At 16.1% G+C, this 25,790-nt stretch overlaps 6 protein-coding genes across 6 annotated transcripts, besides 35 other annotated features; 3 read left to right on the forward strand and 3 right to left on the reverse strand. All coding sequences in view use genetic code 6, as the record gives it.

Annotated features, from left to right (window-relative positions):
* Nucleotides 1–637: 637 nt before the first annotated feature.
* Nucleotides 638–1,534, forward strand: IMG5_049430 (protein kinase domain protein; the record flags this gene model as incomplete). Its single annotated transcript, XM_004037505.1, has 5 exons — nt 638–665; nt 721–990; nt 1,044–1,258; nt 1,311–1,412; nt 1,502–1,534. The coding sequence occupies exons 2-5, from the start codon at nt 810–812 to the stop codon at nt 1,532–1,534; spliced, it is 531 nt and encodes a 176-aa protein (XP_004037553.1). The 5' UTR covers nt 638–665; nt 721–809.
* Nucleotides 1,427–1,490: a microsatellite.
* Nucleotides 1,446–1,490: a microsatellite.
* A 1,162-nt stretch (nt 1,535–2,696) lies between the features above and the next one.
* Nucleotides 2,697–2,770: a microsatellite.
* A 1,234-nt stretch (nt 2,771–4,004) lies between these two features.
* Nucleotides 4,005–4,052: a microsatellite.
* Nucleotides 4,053–4,322: 270 nt separating this feature from the next.
* On the forward strand, nt 4,323–5,965 carry IMG5_049440 (hypothetical protein). The gene is made up of 7 exons (XM_004037506.1): nt 4,323–4,459; nt 4,510–4,607; nt 4,663–5,019; nt 5,083–5,298; nt 5,352–5,483; nt 5,543–5,653; nt 5,708–5,965. Exons 1-7 carry the CDS (start codon nt 4,327–4,329, stop codon nt 5,846–5,848), a joined length of 1,188 nt encoding a protein of 395 aa, XP_004037554.1. The 5' UTR covers nt 4,323–4,326; the 3' UTR covers nt 5,849–5,965.
* Nucleotides 5,900–5,939: a microsatellite.
* Nucleotides 5,966–6,228: 263 nt separating the features above from the next.
* On the reverse strand, nt 6,229–7,479 carry IMG5_049450 (papain family cysteine protease, putative). The gene is made up of 2 exons (XM_004037507.1): nt 6,544–7,479; nt 6,229–6,470 (listed from the first exon to the last, which is right to left on the reverse strand). The coding sequence occupies exon 1, from the start codon at nt 7,026–7,028 to the stop codon at nt 6,648–6,650; it is 381 nt and encodes a 126-aa protein (XP_004037555.1). The 5' UTR covers nt 7,029–7,479; the 3' UTR covers nt 6,229–6,470; nt 6,544–6,647.
* A 1,309-nt stretch (nt 7,480–8,788) lies between these two features.
* Nucleotides 8,789–8,836: a microsatellite.
* Nucleotides 8,820–8,869: a microsatellite.
* Nucleotides 8,870–9,022: 153 nt separating this feature from the next.
* Nucleotides 9,023–9,060: a microsatellite.
* An 18-nt stretch (nt 9,061–9,078) lies between these two features.
* Nucleotides 9,079–9,229: a microsatellite.
* Nucleotides 9,080–9,213: a microsatellite.
* Nucleotides 9,080–9,238: a microsatellite.
* Nucleotides 9,092–9,150: a microsatellite.
* Nucleotides 9,239–9,443: 205 nt separating the features above from the next.
* Nucleotides 9,444–9,486: a microsatellite.
* A 556-nt stretch (nt 9,487–10,042) lies between these two features.
* Nucleotides 10,043–10,082: a microsatellite.
* A 163-nt stretch (nt 10,083–10,245) lies between these two features.
* Nucleotides 10,246–10,281: a microsatellite.
* Nucleotides 10,282–10,293: 12 nt separating this feature from the next.
* Nucleotides 10,294–10,329: a microsatellite.
* Nucleotides 10,294–10,336: a microsatellite.
* Nucleotides 10,337–11,794: 1,458 nt separating this feature from the next.
* Nucleotides 11,795–11,851: a microsatellite.
* An 802-nt stretch (nt 11,852–12,653) lies between these two features.
* Nucleotides 12,654–14,003, reverse strand: IMG5_049460 (pumilio-family RNA binding repeat protein; the record flags this gene model as incomplete). Its single annotated transcript, XM_004037508.1, has 5 exons — nt 12,654–12,818; nt 12,877–13,341; nt 13,419–13,493; nt 13,551–13,819; nt 13,871–14,003. Coding segments are annotated over 5 exons (1,107 nt in total), but the record flags the coding sequence as incomplete, so codon positions are not given.
* Nucleotides 13,034–13,066: a microsatellite.
* Nucleotides 14,004–14,760: 757 nt separating the features above from the next.
* Nucleotides 14,761–14,883: a microsatellite.
* Nucleotides 14,772–14,874: a microsatellite.
* Nucleotides 14,884–15,609: 726 nt separating the features above from the next.
* Nucleotides 15,610–15,642: a microsatellite.
* Nucleotides 15,643–16,136: 494 nt separating this feature from the next.
* Nucleotides 16,137–16,192: a microsatellite.
* A 2,591-nt stretch (nt 16,193–18,783) lies between these two features.
* Nucleotides 18,784–18,809: a microsatellite.
* A 284-nt stretch (nt 18,810–19,093) lies between these two features.
* Nucleotides 19,094–19,135: a microsatellite.
* Nucleotides 19,103–19,136: a microsatellite.
* Nucleotides 19,134–20,427, reverse strand: IMG5_049470 (hypothetical protein). Its single transcript, XM_004037509.1, has 2 exons — nt 20,393–20,427; nt 19,134–20,327 (listed from the first exon to the last, which is right to left on the reverse strand). The coding sequence occupies exon 2, from the start codon at nt 19,981–19,983 to the stop codon at nt 19,309–19,311; it is 675 nt and encodes a 224-aa protein (XP_004037557.1). The 5' UTR covers nt 19,984–20,327; nt 20,393–20,427; the 3' UTR covers nt 19,134–19,308.
* Nucleotides 20,428–21,160: 733 nt separating this feature from the next.
* Nucleotides 21,161–21,200: a microsatellite.
* Nucleotides 21,201–22,854: 1,654 nt separating this feature from the next.
* Nucleotides 22,855–22,912: a microsatellite.
* Nucleotides 22,865–22,913: a microsatellite.
* Nucleotides 22,914–23,313: 400 nt separating this feature from the next.
* Nucleotides 23,314–23,373: a microsatellite.
* Nucleotides 23,352–23,386: a microsatellite.
* Nucleotides 23,387–23,401: 15 nt separating this feature from the next.
* Nucleotides 23,402–24,777, forward strand: IMG5_049480 (hypothetical protein; the record flags this gene model as incomplete). Its single annotated transcript, XM_004037510.1, has 3 exons — nt 23,402–23,446; nt 23,497–24,648; nt 24,700–24,777. The coding sequence occupies exons 1-3, from the start codon at nt 23,408–23,410 to the stop codon at nt 24,775–24,777; spliced, it is 1,269 nt and encodes a 422-aa protein (XP_004037558.1). The 5' UTR covers nt 23,402–23,407.
* Nucleotides 23,434–23,480: a microsatellite.
* Nucleotides 24,778–24,910: 133 nt separating the features above from the next.
* Nucleotides 24,911–24,984: a microsatellite.
* Nucleotides 24,985–24,996: 12 nt separating this feature from the next.
* Nucleotides 24,997–25,051: a microsatellite.
* A 349-nt stretch (nt 25,052–25,400) lies between these two features.
* Nucleotides 25,401–25,425: a microsatellite.
* The last annotated feature ends 365 nt before the right edge of the window (nt 25,426–25,790 follow it).

A 25,790-nucleotide genomic window follows, 5' to 3' on the forward strand; every position in this document is an offset into this window, starting at 1 on the left:
AATTAATTTGAATAAGGATAAGGAATAGTTGGTGAATGTTTTTCAAAATAAAAAATTATTTTGTCTTTTTCTGCTTAAAATGATCCTCTTTTTAATTAAAAGATTGATATTGATACTGCTTTATCTATTATTACTGTCCCTATTTAGGAAAAAAAAAAAAAAAAACAAAATTAGTAAGAATCTAAGTGCTAAATAATGGGTGTTCTTTAAGTTTAATATTTAAAAAAATTTGATAATTCATTTATGATTTAGGTTTAAAATAATTTCTATAAAAACAGTAAATTAAATTAGTTTGTGAAAACTATTAAATATGTTTGTCATATTATTGCTAATCTTTTACAATTAAGAAAAAATAATTTTTGAAATACCTTTTTTGTGTATTTATTGCTTTTTTTTATATAATTAATTATTTATTTTTTTATAAGAAGAAAAAATCAAAAAAAAAGAAAAAAAATATTATTATAATATATATATATATATATGTAATTTATTTTTTATTATTTTTTTAAAAATTTTAATATTTAATTTTTTGTTATTTTCATTATATTTTTTTATAAAAAAACTGTATTTTTACTCATTATAAGTTAATTTTAAATTAATAAATAAATAAAAAAATAAATGAATTAATACGGAAATCCTTAATATTGGGAAGATAGATATCAAAGGTAAATAAAAGTTTAAAAGGCTAATTTATTTTTATATAAATTCATTAATAAAAAGAGATCCTGAACCATTTGATTGGTATTAAAGATTTAGCGGAATAAAAAATTTACTTATTTAATATCTAACAGTTGATAGTATGATATTAGATGTTGGAGCAGGAAGTTCAAGTTAAAATAAAATAAAGATTTAAAAATATCAAATAAAAAAAAGGATTAAGTGAAGAACTTTATGATGAAGATTACTAAAATATTACAAGCATAGATATATCATAGACAGTGGTAAAAAATATGAATGAAAAATACAAAGATAAGGGGAGCAATTTTAAATGTATAAATCAATTTTTAACTTTCTATATAAAAAATTTTTAAATGGAAAAATAGATTTATAAATGGATGTTAGAGAACTATAGTTTAGTGCTAAATAATTTGATTTTGTGATTGATAAAGGAACTTTAGATTGCATTTTATGCGGCGAATGTTCTACTGCTAATTCATATAAAGCATTACAAGAAATATATAGAGTATTAACTAATAAAGGAATATATTTTCTAATTTCTTATGGTTCGCCTGAAAATAGGAAAAATATTTTACAGAGAGTAAATACTATTTGTAAATATATTTTATTATATTTTTAACATATTCAAATAGCCTGAATTCTAATGGGATATAATCGAACAGTAAATAGCTAAACCAAAGGTTTCTATTGATGATGGTTAGGAAAAATATCATTATATTTATATTTGCAAAAAAGTAATAAAACTAAAATATAATATTATAATTTTAATATAAATATACATATATATATATATATATATATATATATAATATTTTTTTTTTAGAATGTTGAAGAAGAAAATACTGAATTAAATTGAGTTATTAATTAGTATTATAAATAAAATTTATATATAATTTAATTTTAATAATAATTTATTAAATTATTATTCTATTATTAAAATAAAATAAAATTATTATTTTAGAAACTATTTAATTCATTTTAATTATTATAAATATATATATACATAAATAAATGAAATTATCAATAATTAATTTTTTTTAATACTTGTTTTTTATTATTATTTTCTTTTTTTATATCCTAAAAAATAAAATTAAAAAATATATATATAAAAAATTTACATTAATCCCTTTTTAAATATATTATACGCTTATGTTATTAAATTAATCTTCATTTTTAATTTAGTATTTTTATTTATTTTCAAATTTTTTAATAAATTAAGGCGCATAATTTTTTAGGTTTTTCTATTGGTTATTTTTATTTAAATTTATTTTAATATTAACACTCTTGATATTATTATTAGGGCATTTTTGATTATTCATATTACTTGTGTTGTTTAAACTTTTTTAAATATGAGTTTAAAGCTATTTATGTATTTTTTATAATTATTATAAATATGATTAACTATTGGAATTCATATTATTTTAAATTTTATTTTTATCGATAAAAATTTCTTCGTTTCCAAACGTAACTAAATTATTATTTTATTTTTATTTTATTTTTTATTATGAGTTATTTAAACTATTTCCAAAAGATATAATGTAACCTATATTTGAATTAGTTTCAAATTTATTTATATTTTATTTTTTTTAATCTTTTTCAGTATTTATTTTTTCCTATTAATAATTATATTCTTAAAATTAATGAACACTACTATTCGAATAATATTTATTTTTTTTATTTTCATTTTACCCTTTATAATCATTATTTTGTTTCGAGCTTTAATATATTTTGCTTTCTTCAACTTCTTTTAAATTAATTTAAAAAGGTGAATAGTCTCTTTCTAAATCATTACTTTAGTAATTATATTTTTTTTTAATATCTTATTAATAATTTATGTTATCATTTTTTTGTATATAGTGTTTTTTTTTTATAGGTGTATTATATTTTTATTTAGTTAATATTTTATTTTTAAGATTTTTTAAATGTTTTTCGACATTAAAAATTGCATTTTTAATGTTTTTGTCTTATTAAATATTAGAATTTAATTTTAATTATTAGAAATATTCATAAATTATATTTATTATTTCTTTTTAATTACTATAATTATAGTATTATTATTTTTACAATTACTATTATTATGCTTTTATTTTTTAATTATTATTTTGATTTATACAAACATAATCTAAATTTTATTCAAATTATAATGATTAATTATTAATTTCATCTTTATTTTTATTACCTTCAAAAAAATAATTGTCATTTTATTTAAATACTTCTTCTCTTTTAGAATTATCGTTTGTTTAATGCTAACTTAATTTTAAAGATTATATTTCTACTATAACATCTTTTAGGCTTTGTTCCACTTATTAATTTTAAGATCTTTTTTTAGGATATTTTAGGTTTTTGCTTAGATTTAGATTTTAGACTTCTCTACTCAAACTTGTTATTGGAGAATTTTAAGAATTTTTAATTTAACTTATATCGGAAAGAGAAATTATAAAAGAATTTTAATTTTTTAATTATTAAAAGAACTATTATTATCAATTCTTTTTTTTATTCTGGGCAATTATCAATTGAAGAGCATCTATTTATTTGATTTTTTTGTAATTAAGTATATATATTTTCATTTGGTTATTTAAATGTATTTTCGCCTTTTTTGAAAAATTTGTTTTTTATGTATTCGAATTTTTAGTCTTTTTAATTTGATAACTTTAGTTATTCTTCTTTTTTGCTAATCAAAACTATTAAATCTTACTATATTTAATCTATACTTAAGTATTTTTGCTTTTTTAAATTAATTTCGTTTTGTCCTTAATATAATTACAAATTTTACATCAATATTTGCTTTTTTCTGCTATTTTATTATTAAATTTCTTATGTTTATGCTAAATTTTTATTTACATTTAAACTTTCTTATTAATTGTTTAGGTTTTATCCTTAATTTTTTTTAAAAATTTTTGATATCTTTTTAAACGTTGGTAAACTTTATTCGATTATAGATTGCTTTTTTTCGTTTGAATTTTAATTTATGTCAGTTATATTAAATAAAGATTTGCTTTGAAAATACTCATTTTTATTCATAACTTTTTGTTAAGGTTATAATATTTTTATTTGGTCATTTGAAAAAAAATGCTCATCATCTATGTTATGTTATGATTAATCTGAAAATTTTATGGATCTTTCTTATTTTTTTTAAGCTTCTTATTCTTGCTTTTCTTTTTCTATTTCTTATTTTTTTGTGGCATAAGAGTTGTACATCTTTTTTTTATATATATTTTACTTTTTATAATTTTAACAGTGTTTTTTATATATAATATAAATACAATTAACTTAATTATAAAATTATTTATTATAATATATTTAATAAGTAAACAGATATATATTTTTTTTTAATTTTAAATAAATATTATTTTGAATTTTTATTATATATTATTATATAAAATATTTTATAAATTCATATAATACTTATTCAAATCAACTTTTAAACTATAAGTTAAGTAGTTTAGGACTAATGTTTACTATGTTAAATATTAAGTTCATATATAATTATAATTTTAATTTATAATATTTATTTTTAAATAAAAAATATTATTATTTTATATATATCTTCTTTATCTGATCTAATAATAGAAATTTTATATAAAAATAAAAGCAAAGTAAATTTAAAATTTATTAAAAAAATTATAAAATTAAAACATTAGAATAAAAATGCAACAAAGTTAAGGAGCAGGCTTAAAGGCTTATTATTAATCAAAAATAGAAGAAATAAGATTAAAAGTAAACGAAAAAATATCAAACAACAAGCGTTTAGAAGCATAAAGAAATGAATATAATAACTAAGGTAATATAATATTTACATAAAATAAAAATTAAATATATATAATAAATCAGTCAGAACATTAAAAGAGGAATATTATTCATTATAATCTCCTCATTCATATGTAGGCGATGTAGTTAAGGCAATAGGCAAAAACAAAGTGTTAGTTAAAGTAAAATTTAAAAATATAATAAAAATAAACTAAAATAATAATATTTATATAAAAGATATCCACAGATGGAAAATACGTAGTAAATATAGATAAATCAATAAAAATAGAAGAATGTCTTCCAAACACAAGAGTAGCATTAAAAGGAGATTCATACGTTTTACATAAAATTCTTCCTACAAAGGTAGATCCTTTAGTATCCATGATGAAAGTAGAAAAAGTTCCTGATTCAACCTATGATATGATAGGAGGTCTTGATTAATAAGTAAAAGAAGTAAAAGAAGTTATAGAATTACCAATTAAACATCCTGAAATTTTCGAGGCATTGGGAATCGCATAACCAAAAGGAGTTCTATTATATGGACCTCCTGGTACTGGAAAAACATTATTAGCACGTGCAATTGCTCATCATACTGTAAATTAAATTAAAAATAAAATTTAATGTTTTTTTTTATTTATTTTTTTTTAAAAAAAATAGGATTGTACTTTTATTAGAGTTTCAGGAAGTGAACTTGTATAAAAATATATTGGTGAAGGTGCTAGAATGGTTAGAGAACTTTTCGTTATGGCTAGAATGCATTCCCCTTGTCTTATTTTTATTGATGAAGTCGATTCTATTGGAGGAGCTAGAATAGATAGTGATAAGGGAGGAGATTCTGAAGTTTAAAGAACTATGCTTGAGTTATTGAATTAAGTTTTTGTTTTTTTTTTTTTGTCTTTTATATAATTTTTTAAAATTTAATTTAGCTTGATGGTTTCGAAACTACTAATAATATCAAAATTATAATGGCTACTAATAGGATTGATATGCTAGACCCTGCTTTATTAAGACCTGGTAGAATTGATAGAAAAGTTGAATTCCCTAATCCTACTGTGGAAGTAATTTCTTTTTTTTTTAAAAAAAAATTATTTTTATATATTTTATTAAAAAAAAAAAGTCAAGATAAGAAATTCTTAAAATTCATTCTAAGAAAATGAATTTAACTAGAGGAATTGATTTAAAGTCTATTGCTGAAAAGATGGGAGGAGCTTCTGGAGCTGAATCTAAAGTTTTTTTTTTGATTTTTTTTATTTTTATAATTTTATTTTTAATTTTTGTTAAGTCGGTTTGTAGTGAAGCTGGTATGTTTGCTTTGAGAGAAAGAAGAATACATGTTACTTAGGAAGATTTTGAAATGGCTGTAGCTAAAGTAATGAAGAAAGATTTAGAAAAAAATATGGCTATGAGAAAATTATGGACATGAAAATATATTTAAAATATACATATACATAATATATATATTTAAAATAATAAATTTTATTTTATTAAGTTTTTTTTTTTTTTTTTTAATTTTTAAATTATAAAAGAAAATAATTTCTAAGAAAATTAATTAATAGAAAAAATAATTAAATATCAAACAAAATTAATAAAATAATTATATATAAATATGTTTTTTTTTTTGATTATAGATTTTTTCTGTTTTTAAAAAAAAACTCTATTAAAAAAAATTAAAAGACGAGAAATAATAAATAATAGATAGTATTTTTCATTTATTTTGATAAATTAAAAATAAAATAAAAAATCCATTAGTAATATCTTTATATAAAAATATTTTGTTTAATTTAAAATAAAATTAGGATACAAATAATATTTTTTTCAGTAAAAAAATCTATATTAATACTATTCTATTCTTTTCCCAATATCTATTACACCAAGAGGATAACTAACATCAATCAAAAAACAAACCACATTAACTACAAACTTTCTAATTATCAGATCCTCTTGAACATATGGTTTCATCCAAAGGTGAGAAAATTCAGTACAACATAAATCTTTAGATTCTCTTTTTAATTCAATATATCAATTTTCTCCCCATTTATTTCTCTCTAAAATAAAAAAATATCATATAAACATAAAAAATATTTTTTATAAAACATATAACAAAACGAAAAAACTCACAAGTCAATAATCACCTGTTTTAGGATTAGTCCTTTATCTGAAAAAAACAACTACATAATTACTATCAATATTTTCTTTAGTATTACAACCTTAAAACTCCTATTTCATAATTTTTAAAAAAATATACAAAAATTAATAATATATTACATTTAAAAGGTGTGTTCAAAACTGTTTTATGGTAATTTAATATAGCTATCTAACGTAACTTCAGGATTAGTAGCATTTGAATTTTAAGAACAAGAAGATTATTATTCTTAATAAGAAGTATAAAGATATTTAGATTCTGAAGTTAAATCATATAATTATACATAATTGAAAACTAATTCAGCAATAGCTACCTAACAGCCTTCTCCTCCTCCATAATTTAAAGTATTATGTATACATTCAACTAATTATTAAGTAGAAAGAACCTATAAAAGAAAATAAAAAAATTAAACAAACAAAAATAGTTTTTACTTTCGATTCTCCTGCATATAAACTTGCATGACTTTCAATAGAAGTAGCAACAGATGCAAAAGCCCAAAAAGATTCACGCTTTCTTTAAAAGGAGAAGCAACATTTTTTTTCGTCTCTAATCGATTTATTTAGATAATTCTTCAAGATTTTAAAGGGTTATCTATTAGTTCATTTATTTTAAGAATCTTCTTTTATATTATTCATATTAGTTGATTTTTTCTACTGTTTCTGATTGATTTGAAAAGCTCGTTATTTATTTATTATATTTCTTCTGTAGATAAATCTGTCCGTCTATTACTACCGAATTGCTATTGTGTTAGTATGTTCAAGCTTGTTTTAGATTGTTTTCTTTCTTTGTAGGTAGTCTTCAGTATTTTATAGATATTGCTTCTCAAAATCTTATATATAGTGATCGAAGTGTATTCAGGTTTTATTTCATATCTTTTGTGGTAAATAACTAAAGCTAAAATTATTAAGTAAGATATAATTAATTATTTAATTTTGATTTTTAATAAGACGAAATTTATATATATTCTTTTTTATCAAACATTTATATTTAATGAAAATTAATTTTATTATATGTATTTTATTTAATATTTAATTGATTTTATTTCTTTTATTTTTAGTAATAGAATTTTAATTTCCCTTATAAAATTTTTATCAAAATATGTTAAATGTTAAGTTGATTTGTTAATTTGTTAATTACCTCCAAATATATTTACTATAGTTAAAATTTCCAGAACCGGGTTTCGAATATCTATTAGCAACAAAGAAATATTTTTTTTACTTTTATTTTTTTAATTTTATAATTATTAGGTTTCAAGTATATTTTAAGATTTTTAAGATAAGGTAATGTTTATTAATATTTCTCAGATTATTCTTATTTTTAAGCACTGTACCTTGTACCTTTAGTTTCTAATAAAGTATCATTTCAAAAAAAAAAAAGGAGTTTATTATTTAAAAAAATACTTATAAGTTATTTTTAAATTTTAATAACATTTTTATTAATCCCGTATTAAAATTTGACTTGTTTTATTTATTTATCATTATATATATATGTATTATTGATTATTTATTTATCATAATAACTTACTTTATCATATTTATTTTATAAACGAATATTTGTTTGACAAATAGAACATCTTACACTATTATGTCTATTTTTTATTGTTACAACATCTTATCTTTTAATATTTGCAAATATTAGTCTCTTTTTAGTTTTATTATTGTTATAAAATTTTTAGCTTATTATGTCTATTGATTGATATTTTAATCAGAATAGAATTAGTATTATCCAACATTATATAATCTTTTGTTTAAATTTTTTGTAAATTTTAGACCATAAGAAATTGCTATTTTTCATTTTAATATATAATATAGACTCTTAAATTATTTCTATTCTTAATTAAATATATTCACATGGACTTATTTACATTTTAAGCATTATATAATGTATATTCTTTATTATTATTAAAGATATTTTAAGTAATATAACAAAGCATTAAATAATACTATCCGATTATTCACATATAATTGGAAATCAAGAAATTAAAATCAAGGCAATAAATGAATAAAATAAAACAAATTATCATTTCTAAAATATATATAAAATTTATAAAACATCAAAAAACATAATGTAATCAATACCTATATTAAAAAATAAAAATATGAATTCTATTAAACATAAACATAAACGAGAATAGTTCAAATAAGTAATGAATCGATATATTACAAAATATTTAAATGGAATTTATAGTTAAAATATGATAAACAAATAGGAAGATAATTGAAAATTTTTTTTGATGAAAAAATTTACTTTTTATAAAAAAATATTTTTATATTAAATATAAAATTATATTTTAATATTAAAATGAAATAAATCTTAAAATTTATAAAATGCTTTAAAAAAAAAAGAGTCTAATATTGAATTATATTAAATAGATATTATATTAATTAATTAAATTTTTTAATTGTTTTTTTTTATAAAAGAAAAATAGAAAAATTATAATAAATTTTAATAATATTAAAAAATAATAAATATATTTAAAAAAAAAAAAATATTAAAAGGATTATATTAAGAATATATATATATAAAAATATGTATAAATATATATAAATTAAAAAAATATTTATAATATATTATATATTAAATATAAAATATATATATATAACATAAAATATATATAAAAAAAAATATAATATATAAATATATATTATATACATATTTATTTTTATATATTTTATTTTATTCACCTCTAAATTTTTATATAATATTTTTTTTTATTTTTTTTATATATATTTTTCTAATTATTTGACGTATTAAATTTTTCTTTATTTTTTTTTTTGACATTTATTTGCATTATTAATTATATTTTTATATTTTTTCATTAGCTTTCATCATATTTTTTTCTATTTTTATATTTTTTTATAATTATATCTAGATTTTACTTATATATAATTATTTTATTACTTTTATTTAAATATTTTTCATTTTGTTTTTATTATTTATTTATTTTAAATTTTTATTTAAAATAGCATTTTTTTTTATTTTATTTTTAGTCATTTTAAATTACCTTTGTTTTAATTTTTTTTTTTTTTTTTTATAACTTATTATTTTTTATTGTAATTTCTTATTTCAAACTATTATAATAAATAGAATTTTTTTTTTTTGCTTTTTAAAATTATATTTCTTGAATACATACTTATTTTTTAATTTTTTAAAAAATTTTAAATTTAAAGACAATATTTTTTTTATTATGCTTTATCTTATTTAATAATTCCAATAAAATTAATATATTATTATAATATTTTATTAATTTGTTATTTTAATTTTCAATAAATCAAAGGCTATTTCCATTTTAATTTATTATATAAAATAATATTAAATATCTAAAACAAAAATAAAAGTTATTAATAGTCAATTAATATATTTATTTTTTAATTAAATATATTTGAAAAATAAATATAATTAATCATAAAAAAATAAATATTTATTTTATTATATTATAAACATTTTAAAAAATATATATATATATTAATTTAATTTATTAAATTAATTTTTAGCTTTATAAATCATATTTTTAATTATAAAAATTATATTTACTTATTAATATAAAATAACATTTTAATATTCTCAAATATTTAATAAATAAATTTAAATATTTATGTATAAAAAATTAGGAAAATTTTAAAACTAATTTAATATATATACATAAAATATTAATAATATAAAATAAATAATATTTTTATGCTATTTATATTAATATGCTATTGTATTAATATTTTTAATAAAATAAATATATTAATATTAAAAATTTATTAATTTAAAAAGTATTAAATAATTGAAATATAAACAATAAAAAACTTATAAGAATAAAATATATATATATATATTTTTATTAATATTATTATATGATAAGTCAAGAATAGTTTATAACAAATAATAATTTTGAAAAAAAATAATAATAACATGATAATGTCTGTCAAAAAAGAATGAATAACGAATAAAAATACGATAAAGATTGTAAAATTTTAAAAAATATAAAAATAAAATTATTTTAAATATTAGAAGAAAAGAATGTTGATTTGTAATAATAATTTAAACATTTTGCAAATGAAAATAAATAAATTAACTTAAATGGTTATTTAATATAATTTATACACTTTTTTATTACAATATATAATAGTTTATAAAAATAATATTGAATAATAAAATTTTAACTAAGAAACAATTTTTTTTTAAAAAAAAAATTCAGAGGTTTTAATTTATAATAAAGACCAAGAAAAATAAAATCCAAGTATAGTTTTAGAAAAATAAAATAATGAACAATAAATGTTTACTGATAATTAAAATAATAATTAATTTTAATAAAATTAAAATGTGAATTCTCAAAACAATATATTATTAAGAAGCTAACTCATAAATAGCGAAAAATAATTATAATAAAAACATGATAGTGATTAAACTATTATAATTAATGCTAATAAAGAATAAAATCTTTAAAAAGATACATAATAAGAAAATAATAAATCATAAGGTAATGCAAATTAAAAATAACTTTAAGATTAAAATTTGGATTAAGCTGAATAATTGAATATTCAATAAAATGTAAATTAGGCTGAAATATTAAACATTAATTTATAAAATGTTTATAATATATATCATAATATAAATATATAGTATGATTAATAAAATATGACAAGAAATTTACAAAATGTTCATAAGAAATTATTAACGCGTATTTAAGTATACTTTTAACTAATTCAAGAACTAAATAAAAGCTAAAGCCTTTAATTAATATTCTGTTTCTTTATATATATACCATCTACAATAGGTTTCCTTATTTTATTAATATTTAACTGTGTTTATTTCTGTAGTTTAAAATTATTTATTTTTTAGCTTTCCTTTTTTTTATCCTGTTTAAGATGCTCTATTTTACATATTTATTCAATTATAAAAATAAAAAAAGTTTTAAAAATTTTACACTTTTTCAGATACGATGTTGCTAATTTATAATTTTTTAAAAAAACTCTTGAATAAATGAAATAGATTATTTTATAATAAAATGCTTTGAATTAACAAAATTAACATTTTTAATAATAATTTAGTCAATTAAATAATTAAAGAGAACATACACTTTCATACTAATTAAGAAATTCTTAAATAAATAATATTCAATAATATGCTGTTTCAAATAATCAATAATAATAATTGTAAATCTCATTAAAAAGCAGTCTATCAGTAGATGAATTATAATATTTATAATTAATTCAAATTTTTTATTCAACTTAAGATAATAATTAAAATAATTAAAATAATTAAAATAATAATAATAATAATACTAATTAAAATGATTTAGTAGTTTATAGTAATTAATCAAAAAATAATTACTATATAAATTTGGCTAACTATTTATTGTCTAATTGCGAAAAATTTCATTAAACTAATAACTTTTTTATGAATAAAAGTTAAATAGAATTACTTTTATATTAATATAATGTTTCCTAATTTATATTTGGTTTGAAATTTATTCTTTTCATAACTGAATAAATATATTGTGTTTCATTAGCAATAGCTAGTTTTTTTATAGGTTATTGTTATAAAGATGAGAAAATTATTTTTATTTTCTTTATTTTATATTATTAATTTTAAATAATTATTTAACTTAGTTTGATTACTATTTTAATCAGTATAGGAATTATTTTTACAATTTTTAAACTTTTATTTTGTTGCCATATTTAATATAAAAAATAAATTAAAATCTTAACATAAAAGTATGAAACTGTAATTGAAAAAATTAAAATTTTTGAGAATAGAAACTAATAAGATGATTTGTAATGTATTATATGCATGTAGGATTTTCTTAAAGAAGAATAAGTATTTTTATCTTAATGTTGCAAAAAAATATATCATAAGTAATGTATTTAAGATTGGAGTAATAGAAATATTAAATGTCCTCTGTGTAGAAAAATTATTAAATGATTGCTTAATTTATAATTTCTTTTTTATGTGTTTATATATTATGTATTTTATTACAAATTTTAATAAAAAAATAATAATATTATTTAAGATTTTATTTATATTAATTTATATTATTTTATAATCTTTTTATACAGAATTTATTTAATAAAAAAGAATATGTACATAAGCACAAGTCATATAAACAAATTTTATTAATACATAAAAATGTGTGTATTTACACTTTTTAAAATTCAATATTTTTTCTTATTATTACTTTATTTATTTTAAATTAAAAATTACTAATTTTGTCTTAGATTGTCAACTCTATTTTTTTCAATATAAGTTAACACATGTTTTCCTATATATAAAAAAAAAATACTTTAAAAAAAATAAAAAAAATATTAAAAATATATTACCGTAGCTATTTGAAATAATATCTTTATAAATATCTTCCTTTTACAATAAGTATTCACATAATTTTAACTTTATATCGAAATTCGCCTTTTCATAAAATCTTTAAACAACATAATTTCCAAAAGCATTTTTAGTTAATTTGATAATTCCAGTACTTATATTAAATATAAAATAAATTAAATTTAAAATAAAAAATACTCTTAATTATCAACACAATATTGACTTAATAAAACTTCTAAAACTCCATGTTTATATTTATCATCTGAATAAAGAATAGATTTCTCAGTAACATTAGAAGCAAACTTATTTAAAGAAAGAGAGACAAAATATTATTTAATAACTTTTAAGATGTTTTATTTGTTTTCATTATTTCCTTTTTCTATAATATATTAAATAATATAATTTCCATATTAGCACTTGCATAAATCGATAAGATTTTCCATTAATTTTTTATATATTAAATCAGTCTTATTTTTATTTTTATTTTTCAAGAAAAAATAAAAAAAATAAAAATTATAAAATTAATAAAAACTGCTTAAAATACTTCTTTTGTTTTGCAAAATTCTAAAATTCTTTATATTACTCTACATCCATATGGATGAAATGCTAATTATCTTATCTATATTATTAAAATAAAAATATTAATAAATATATAGTTTTTTAATTAAAAAAATACATTTGTAATAACTTCTCTTATTATAACTTGTAATTTAGAACAATTAATTACTTCAAAGCATTTTTAAATAACATGGTTTCCATGTTAATCTTAAATACAATCCATTATTGTATCATTTAATTCTTAAATAATCGCTTCTTGCAAAATAGGATAATCTTTCAATTCTTCCAAAGCCTTCTAAATGACTCTACATCCATAAGTATGTAAAGATAAATCTTAAACTTGTCCTTTTAAAAGTTAATATAGTTAAACCTTTTATTCATTTGTTCCTTTTTATTTGTTTTATATATATAATTATTTATAAAAAAAATAAAAAATACCTTTTTCAAAAAATTTTTAAATCACATAATTTCCAAATTAATCTTTAACAAGACTTGAAGCTTCAGGATAAATTTTTGCAAAAATAAAGATTTTTTGTTCAATAGTCGAATTTTCGAATTGTTTTTATATCATCCTTGAACTATTTTAATCTTTACATGATTCAATTATATTAATATATAAAGTGTCATTATTATTCTTTAAATATAAATCGTTTTATTATATTTATGACAATTAAATTTGTTAATAGTCATAATATGATTATTAATAATTATTATTATCTCTTTTTTTTTTAAAAAAAAAAAATATAATTTTAGAATTTATATGATATTTTTAATTAATATTATATATTATATTTTTTTTAAAAAAAGAAAAGTTAATTTAAAAAATCTTTAATATTTAATATATTTTTTTTTTTATTTTTATATATTTCTTTTAAGCTTACTAAAAATATTGATTTTGATCTATAAAATTGTTATAATAATTATTTTCATTGTTGTTTAATTCGTAAAATAAATTTAAGTCTTAATTGTTTATTTAAAGCGTACATAAAAGCTAAGTCAAATTATTATCATCTTATCTATTATTAATAATATCATTCTATTAAAAAAGTTATTATTTGGAGCAATCATAATATTAATTAAAATTCTATTGTAATACTTCGTTTTTGTTATTGTTTTTGTTTTTAAAAAATGTTGTCTCATCATCTTTAAAAGAGTATAATATTAATAATTTTTTATATTTATATATAATAGAATTTTTCTTTTATTAATTATAATTATTTTTAATATTTTACCATCTAGAATTCCTTGCATAATCAAATTATTTTCGTCTTATAAGTTCATAGTTAAATTTTATTAATTTTAAATATTTTACATGGTTTTAATTCTTTTTTTATTTTTTTTATAATTATTATTTATTTTATTATTATTATTATTATTATTATTATTATTATTATTATATTATATTATTATTATATTATTATTATATTATTATTATTATATTAAATTATAATATCGAATAAAAATATTATTATAAAAATATAATTTTACATAAGATTTTTTCTTATTAAATTATTTCATTAAATTAAATTTTCGACTATAGAAGACACTAGATAATTTAATTATAAATTTGAACTTAGCTTTTAATTTAATTTATTTAAAATTTATATTTTAAATATAAATTCAAAATAAATAAAATACTTTTTTTTTAATTAATTTTATATTTTATATTTTAAATTTTTAATTTGTTTTATTTTCATTAAGATCTAATTTTTATATCATAATAAAAATATGTATTTTTAATTTTTCATGTCTTAATATTCATTAAAAATAATTTAAATAATTAAATTAAAAATATTTCTTATTTTTTAGATTTTTTTATATTACTATATACCTTTTGCTTATAAACTTAATTACAAAATTAAAGATATATAAAAATTGTTAATTTTTATTTTATGTTGATTTATTATTTACAACAACAAAAAACATAAAAATACAATAAATCTTTGTATTTTTAAAATATTATTGACTATATTTATTATGAATTTAATTTTCTTTTATATTTTTATATTTTAAAAATAATATATTATATTTATTTATATAATAATTATAAATTTTAAAACTAGATATATAATTTAATATATTTTAGTTTTATATAATATACAAAAATATTTAAAATATAATAATTATATATCGATTCAATTTTAATTATTTTATTTTAAATATTCATCCCTTAGTTACATTAATATTTTTCCATTCATATTTTTTCCATTTCCGTCGCCTATTCCCCAAAACTTATCTGTATTTGTTCCATCAATAATTTAAAATCCTTTTAATTCTAAAAGTTTTTTCTTTAATTCTTAATTTTAATCAAATTTTGCTTTTATTGCTTTTTTCATTATTGTTACCTTTATATCGTCCCAATCTTATTATTTTTTAAAATCCTTTTTTTATGCTATTTTATGAGCTTCTAATGCTTTAGTAGTTCTTCTAATGATTTCGAATTTTTTAGTTCCTTCGAACTTTGTAGCTTAATAATAATGCTCTACTGAGTTAAATTGTTTTTCATCTATATTTATTTTAGAATGATGAAGATTACTTAAAAATTAATATTTGCAATTTAATTTATGTGTAAATATTATTTCATTTTCACATTAATCCATTTATTATTGCTTTTTTTTTATTATTATTATTATTTTAGTAAATTTAAATAAGGGTTAAAAATATATTTTTTATAATTATATATTTTAATATTATTTCTTTATTTTATTACTAGATAAATTGCATTACATATATATTAATAGATAAATTGCATTACATATAAAAATATTTTCAAAATATTGATAAATGTTTAAAAGAAATATTTATTAATTCTTATTTAAAAATTTTATTATTGTCATTTTATTTATTAAAATATAGCTTTATATTTTTCTTTAGAAAAATTAAAGATAGTATATTTATATTTAAATATTATTTTTACTTAACGTTTTGTTAATATTTAATAAATAAAATCTTTTATAATAATTACTATGAGTAATATATAAAAAAATAATTAACGATATATAATTATAAAAGCTAAATTTAATAAATAGTATGCATATCTTAATAAATAAATAATCATTTAATTAATAATTAAATTATGTCTAATAATTTTTATTAAAAAATCATTAACCATTATTAAGCAAAAAGTTTGGATGTTAAAACAAAAAAGAATCTCAAGAAACAAAAGGTATAATTCGATTAAAACAATTGAATATTTAGTTTCTTAAAAATAAAATTAAAAAATAAATTAATGGAGACTATAATGTTGAAAATTAATATAATAATTTAGAGTAAATTTAAATAATTTATAAATTCAAATGGGTATAATGAATAAACCTAAAAAAATTCAATAATAAAAATATACTAGAAAAATAACTAAAATTTTCATTTTAAATAAAATTAATAAACTAAGAAGAGATGACTAGAAATTATAAAAAAAAGGTAATTAAGAAAGAGAATAAATAAATGTTTTTAATATTTTCGTTTCAAATAAAAATTATTACTTAAAATAGTGAAATTGCGCATAATTAATTAAAATCAATTACTATAATTACAAAAAGTAAAAGCTTTTTATCATTTATATATTTTTATTAAATATTTTATTTTAATATTAATAAAATATATAATATTTTCAACTTTAATATAATTATAATTATTTGATCTAAAGTAATATTTTTTATACTTTTAATAATAGAACAGTTTATAGTTTGTGGGTTTTATTATCAATTAAAATATTTAATAAGTATTGGAGAGAGTACAACTTGGATATATTCTATGTATTATAAATATTAAAACATCATTTAAAAATAAATTTAGATATTATATATTTTTCTTTTATTAAAATAGTAAATTTTTGTATTTGGTATTTAAGAAAATATAACAAATAATAAAATTTTTTACTCTTTTATAAAAAAATATTTACAAATCTTTTAAATATACATGTAGTATATACGCTTATATTATGAAATAAAAAATTATGTATTTATTTAATTCCTATATTCATTATCTCAATTAATTTTATATTTTAAAAGAATCTTTTTTCAAATTTGAAATCATGCATTTAATTTTATTTATTTATGTATTTTTACTTACTTTTGATTCGAAGTTACTTGTATTTACATTATTACCATTATATAGAAATGAATTATTATTTGATGTATTTATGCTTCCTCCACTATTTAATGTTTTGTTTTCTTTTACATTATAAGTACTTATTATATTAAATATTAATAAAGTGTTTAATATATTTATAATAAATACATTATTTTTTATGAAATATTTGAATGATTTTCATGTTATTATTGTGATATAATATTATAAAATCTCTAATAATTATTTTTTGTGTTTTTTCCAGAAGATTTTTACGATTGGCCTCCTTTTTTATCTACTCTCATAGGCGAAAGCCCGTTATTTTATAATACTTTATTCTGTATTTTTCCTAAGATTGGGCTTTTTTATTTTTTAATACAATTTTGTGATATTAATGATAAACTTTTTTCCTATTTTATATATAATTTAATAATATAATATATTTACACATATATTTTTTTATTAACTGCTTTTTCTGTAGCTTTACTTAATTTTTATTGTATATTAAATAAATCTGTAGTTAAATATTTAATTTTTTCAATATACTGATAATTTTTTTATTCTAAATTTGTTATTTATTCACTTAAATAATGATTTTATTTTTTTAAATCCTTATTTTTTTTTAGTAAAATAAATAAAATTTTATATCATAAACTAAAATTACATTTATCATTTATTTACTAGACTATAACAATTCGTTTCTTTATTATTCACTTTCGTCTAATTTTTATTATATGCTTTCTGTATATAATTTTAATTATTGTTCTTGCTTTTTTTTATTTTATTTTTTTTGTGTGAATTTAATTAGTTTTTTTTTTTTTTTTTTAAGTTTAAAATTACTCTGATATGGATTCTTATTTCTGCTTCGTTTTTTTATAAATTTTTTTCTAATTCTTCGTATTCTTATTGATTATTACTATTATCTTTATTTTTTAAACTTTTTTTTTTTATTAAATATTTAAATTTTATTATTATTTGTAGTTATTTTTTGTACTTTTAAACTACATTATCAATTTTATATGTTAAATGTTGAAATATTTATTATATTATATTTAATAATCCAGTTAGGTCATCATAATCTATTAATTTTTTTTCAATTTCATTTACATCTTCTTTTGTTTTTATAAATTACTCCATAAAAGTTAGTATCTAAAATCATTTTTTTTTATAAAATATTTTATATAGAGAAAATACATTCGATATAAAATTATACTTTTTCAAGTAAGCATTTCATATTATTTTCAAGTTCTTAGTTTTACTCATTTAATTAATTATTGTTCATATTTTTTGTTATTTTTTTGTTATTTTTATTTTGAATTGATTAAAAAGTTAGTTAATATTTTTTATAATTTAATTCAAAAAAAAAAAAAAACATACATTTTATAAAGAAATTTAACAATTTTTTTTTATTTTAGTAAGTAAAAAAAAAATCAGAAAAATATAGTTTTTAAAAAATCTCAATTATATTTATATTACATAAAAAGTTTATTTATTTTATATTAAATACTAAATTCGTTTCATTAATAATATTTTAAATCTACCAAAAAGAAATATTTAAAGAGAACTTAATGCTTCAATTTTTCAATTCTATTCGTTATTTAAATTATTACTGTTATTATTATTATTACTATTATTATTAATATGATCTTAATTAATTTTCTTATCTTTTTTTGGAGTTTTTTTCTATAGTTAACCATTAACTTATTTAGTCACAAACGTATAATTACTCCCTTCAATGGGATCATACTCAGGAAATTTAACATTAACATCTTTATTCCATTATAATCTATAAGGTATCCAATGAATATTCATAGGTTTAACCAAAACACCTGGATTTCCAGCTTCGTTATAAACTTTATTTAAAAAAATATCATCAGTACATAAAACAGATTAAGAATTAACATATTTAATAAGTCCTTTTTATTCAAGAGTCCAAATGACATCTTAGTCTCTAATATAAGTTCCTTTTGTAATTTCTTCAACTGAGAACTAGAAATCTTTAGGCTTTGACTAAATAAATCTAATAATTCTTTAAACCCACCAGTTTTCATAGCTTCTTCTTCCCAAATCTGACAAAGGTCTTTCTGGAGTTCCTATTTTATCTTCTATAATAGAAAGTTCATAGGAAAAAGAAATAAGGAATTTTCCATATCCTTTTCTTTAATAACATGGGAAAACTAAAATGCACGATAAATTATAACTTTCTTTACTGTCTTTATCTTTTGAAAAATAACCGACAATATGGGATCCTTCGGAGTCGTTTTCGCATAAAATATAAAATAGAAAAGGGTCCATATTCCAATATAAATTTTTATGGTCTAAAAAAAGCTTTGAAAAATATGATAGGTTTTCTGCATATACTGGATTTTTCTTTCCATCGACTTCAAACATACTAATACTTATTGGTCCGGCATCATCTCTGTATATTTCATCTCCTGGAGGATTTTTTAATATGCATTTTTATGAATGGCGTTATAATTCATGCGGGGAAAGGAAAAAATTCATGCAAAATTCACAAAAATATAAAATGTCTTAGTTTTAATAATTTGCTGGAAATGGGGAATAATACCATGAATCCATTTTATTTTTGCCTATTTATACACTACTTATTGTCTTTATTTTTGTTATTTCTAAATGCTCGTTTAATAAATCTTAGTCGAAACCTTCATGTTCATTATATTCGTTAAAATCGTTTTTTTGTTTATGGTGTTTTTTAGTTTCGTCTGGTATTAATTCATCTAATAACCTAATTCTATTTATTTATACCCACTCATCCATACGTCTGTTTTAATCTTCATAATGTACATAATAATCATATGAGTCTTCTCTTTTTTTAATTAAGGATATTATTTAAGAATTTTTATAAAAAAATATTTATAAATTCTTTTATACTTTTTTAGATTTTTAGGATCATAATTTTTACATAATCTTGCACCTTTTATATTTTTTTATATTAGATTTTTTGTTTTTTTTTATTTAATAACTTAATAATCTTGCTTTATGCCATTTTCCATTAGTCATTTGACATTCAATAAAATAAATGTTATCTAATGCGCCTTCAAATTATTAAGCAAGGCTTAATTATGGCTATTAATTTGTTTTTTTTCTTGATATTTTTGAGTCGAATTTTGATGTTTTTCCTTTGCCTTTTCCTTTGTGAGACATAATATATTTTTATTTTATTTTTTTATATAAAAAAATTATTATTATTAATATATGTCTTTCTTTTAATTTATAAATATTTTTTCTAAATACATATAATTTAAACTTAATTATAAGATATGTTTAATTAAATAAAAAAATTCATTATATCAAATTAATCAAAATATATATTTTTAAAAAATGATATTTAAATTTTCAATTAAAATTAAAATTTAAAGAAAATTATAAAAGTATTTAATTTCAAATAATGTAAATTTAAAGTTATTTTTTTAAAAAATATAAATTATAATGTAATTACTAAAAATTAAAATTATTATTTTTAAATTTTTAATAAACTTCTTTTTTAAAAAATATTATTAAAATTTCTCAATTTAATTTATTATTTATAATTAAAAAAATGATTTATATTTAATTAAAAGTTATCGTTAATTTTAATTTAAAAAAGAAATTATAGTTATATTTATTATTTTTTAATCAAATATATGTATTCTGTTTTTTTTATTTTTTTAAACAAGTTATTTATTTAAAAAGTATTTATAATAATATTTTTATGAAAGGAAAAATAAAAATACATTTTTAAATATTTAATTACGACTAAAAACAATAAATTAACATTTTTATAAATACAAAATAATTTCATATAATCGAAAACTTATTTTTTATATATCCTCTTTTAAAATTACACGTATTATTATTTTAAAATTAAAAAAGATTTTTAGATATTCTTAAATATTTCGATTTATTTGGTTTTGATGTCAGTAATAAATTTTAATAATCGAAAATTTTATAAATCTGTTTTTGCCAACAATTGTAAGTATATTTGTAATTTTTTTAATTTCATTGTTTTTCTATAAAAATGTAATAATAATATTATTTTAGAATTAAATAAATATATATATAATAAATTAAATTATATATTGTTAAATCTGAGTTTTAGAATTAATAATTAAATTAATATAAACAAATTTTAGATTTTACCAATATATGGTTGCTTTTAAAATTGAATATGAAAGTTACTTATTAAATCCATATTTAAATATTAAAGTAGAGTCAAACAAAAATCCATAATAAAAATTAAACACTAATCATATAAAAACACTTTAATTAAAAAATAAAAGTTGTTCTTTGTTAATTTAGACAATTGAAAAAAATTCCCATATTGTAAATGATCTTAAACATTTTATTAATACAATCTTTAAACATATTTATGCCCGATGTTTAATATTTAATAAAAAATTAAAAAAATATAATGATGTGCATTTTTATAAGTAAAAAATAGTTTGGCTCAGAAAATAAGTGTCAGTTAAATATTTTTAAAAACCTTTTGGAATATATAAAGATATCTGTAAATCAATGTAAGAATTATAATATTTTTTATTATGTTTATGGATTTAGCCTTTATGCATAAATATAAACTATTAACATATATTATAAAGTATTAAATTTTGATTATGAACATATTTTCCTTATTTTATTATAAATTCATATACATCGAAAATAATTGGATATTTAGAAGAAAAATTATTTTATAAATTTTTATCCATACATCGTTTTTATATTTATTTTTATTTATATAATAAATAAAAGACCTAAAATGCTACTGATATATTTTTTACTTAAGTTTACTTTAGATAAAATTAATTTTGATTAATGAAAACATAGTTTTTCCCATTATGTAAAGAAATAACATATATTTTGAAAATGAATTTTAGAGAGTTAACTAGCTTTTATGCTAGCCATTAGTTTAGTAAATTTATATAAGTAGCAATTAATCTAGATAGTACTTCTATATAAATAAAGCTTATGTGAATTCGTTTATAATTAATAAATAATTATTTAATTTAATTTTTTTTTTAAAAAAAAAATTATAATATTAAAATTAATTGATTTATTATTTGAAGAAAAATATTTTGATATGAAATTTAAATTTTTTTTGATTTATTTATTAAAAGATATATCATATTTAATTATAGAATTAAATTAAATTTTTATATATTATTATTAAAATTTATATATATATATATATATTTTTATTTTTTACATTTATAAATAAATAATTAAATATAAATTAATATAATTTATAATTTATATTATATTTATAATAATTGATGTATTTATTTAATATTTTTTTTTTATATTTTAAATAAAATAAAATAATATTTAATTTAATTAAATATTATATAATCAATTTTATAATTTTAAAAATAATATTAAAAATCAAATAAAAATTAATATATTAAATAATATTAATCTGATCTTGATTATATATTTATATATATTAAAATTAAATTAAAAATATATTTATTAAAAATTTAAATATATCCAATATTATTATATATTTTTGTTTAGATGTCATTTATTTCTTAAAAAAATAAAAATTATAAACATATTAAATTAATTTATAATTTTTATAAAAAAAATAATAATAATAAAAAATATATAAAAAAACTAATTATTACAATAAAATAATTTTGAAATGTAGAAAAAACACTAAAAAAAAAATATATATATATTAAATTTGTTTATTTGTTTATTTATTAACTTTTATAAAATTTATATAAAAACAATTAATAAAACAATAATATACTAAATATTTATATAATAATATAATGTGACGATTTTATAAAATTTACGTCAATAATTTAATTGCCATAATATATAATAAAATAATATATTATAAATAATAGATAAATAATAAAAATAAAAAATAAGAAAAAAAAAAAAAATTATTTAAAATAAAATAAAATGGATAAAATCCAATCACTATCATCATAAATAATATAAGTAAAAAAAATATAAATTAAATAAAAATAATAAAACAAAAAAATAAATAGAATAACTGCTCAAACGACGTTTTTGTTAACGTCTAACTTGCTCCCCCAGATCCGATTTTAGGAACAGCAATAGCATATAAGAACGATTAATCAAAAGACAAGATGAATTTAGGAGTCGGAGCATACAGAGACGATAACGAAAAGCCTTATGTATTCAAAGTAGTAAGAAAAGTTGACTAAATGTTATCTAACGATCCTACTTTAGATAAAGAATATCTTCCTATCGACGGTTTGGCATAATTTAACGAATTAACCAAAGCTTTAATTTTCGGAAAAGACAGTGCTGCCATAAAAGAACAAAGAGTAGTGACTGTATAGGCAATTTCAGGTACCGGATCTTTAAGAATCGGATTCGAATTTTTATAAAAATTCACTCCAGGTGAAGTTTATGTAAGTAATCCTACATGGGGTAACCATCATGATATAATTAGATGTGCTGGATTGACTTTTAAAAATTACCCTTATTACAATGCTTAAAAAAAAGGACTCGATTTTGAAGGAATGTATAATACTTTGGCGTAAGCTAAGGCCGGATCAATTGTATTATTACATGCGTGTGCACATAATCCTACTGGCTATGATTTAAGTGAAGATTAATGGAGAAAATTAGCGGCTTTAATGAAATAAAATAAATTGTTCCCTTTCTTTGATTCAGCTTATTAAGGATTCGCTAGTGGAGATTTGGTCAAAGATGCCTTTTCAATTAGATTATTTACAGAATTAGGATTCTAGTTAGTAGTTTCTTAATCTTTTGCCAAGAATATGGGATTATATAGTGAAAGAATTGGAGCTTTCCATATTGTTTGTGCTAATAAAGATACTGCAGTTAAAGTTTTGTCTTAAATAAAACTCGTTATTAGACCTATGTATTCTAATCCTCCTGCTCATGGGGCTAGAATTGCAGCTAAAATTCTGGGAGATCAAGTATTATATAATGAATGGTTGGAGGAATTAAATATGGTATCTAAGAGAATTATTGATATGAGAATTGCATTTAAAAATGAATTGGTTAGATTATAAACACCAGGAAATTGGGACCATATTACTTAATAAATTGGTATGTTCTCGTTTACAGGATTAACACCGGAACAATGTGATGTTTTAATTAATAAATATCATATTTATTTACTTAGAAGTGGAAGAATTTCGATGGTAATTATTTTTATTTTTTTTAAAATTTTTTGATTTTTTTTATATTTTAAGTGTGGAATTACAACTAAAAATGTTGGATATTTAGCAGCTGCCATAAAAGATGCAGTTGTTTCTATTTAATAAAAATGAAGAGTGTTTTTTTAATATATTTTTAAATATTTTGACAAACTATTAATTATTATTTTATTTTAAAAATAAATATTATTTTTATGTTTTTAGTTTTTTTTTTTTAATGTTTTTTTAAATAAAAAAAAATTATTTAATATATATGTATATAAAAATATAAATATATATATATATATATATATATATATATACATATATTTATTTATATATTTTAAAAAGATATATTATTTTATTTACTATTACATTATTTTTTTATTTATATATTATATTTTATTTTTAAAAATTTAAGATATTATTTATTTTTTTATAATATCTTTCATTTTTTTTTTTTTCACAATTTATAAATTTTTTAAATTAATATCAATTTTTTTTTTGATATAATATTAAAATTAAAATTTTAGAAATATATAAGTTATAAAATATAAAAGTAAAGCTTTTAATTATTTTTAAAATTGTTAGAATTTAAATGAATCTTTTTTTTTATTTAATTTTAAATAAATTCTCTTATATTAAAACTTGATTTTTAAAATAAAAACAAAAACAAAAAATTTAAAAAGATATTATATCTGTATATACAGTTTTTCTTGCATTTTAATTTCTATTATATTTTTTTTCTTTAAATTTAATTTATTTTAATTCTTTATTTTAATTAATAGCATATAGAAACTTATACCAAGTAAAAAAAAAATGTTATTTTTATATATAAATGAATAATTATAACAATAGAAAATATATTGAGATCTTATTAATAAGGAAAGAAAATTATATAAAAATTTATAACATTTTTTATAATTTAATTTACAAATTATTGTTTCTACTAAGTATATTAAATGTATATATACTTTATTTTTTATAAAGCTTAATATAAAATATATATTTTTTTTATTTGAAAAGATAATTAAAAAAACTATTTTATATTTTAATAAAATAAATAATAAATTACTATTTATTTATATATAATATTTTATAAATTTTATATTATTTCAATTATATAAATATTTTCTATATGCTAATTT

This window comes from Ichthyophthirius multifiliis, assembly GCF_000220395.1.
Source record: "Ichthyophthirius multifiliis unplaced genomic scaffold scaff_1120509250130, whole genome shotgun sequence".
Lineage (NCBI taxonomy): Eukaryota > Ciliophora > Oligohymenophorea > Hymenostomatida > Ichthyophthirius > Ichthyophthirius multifiliis.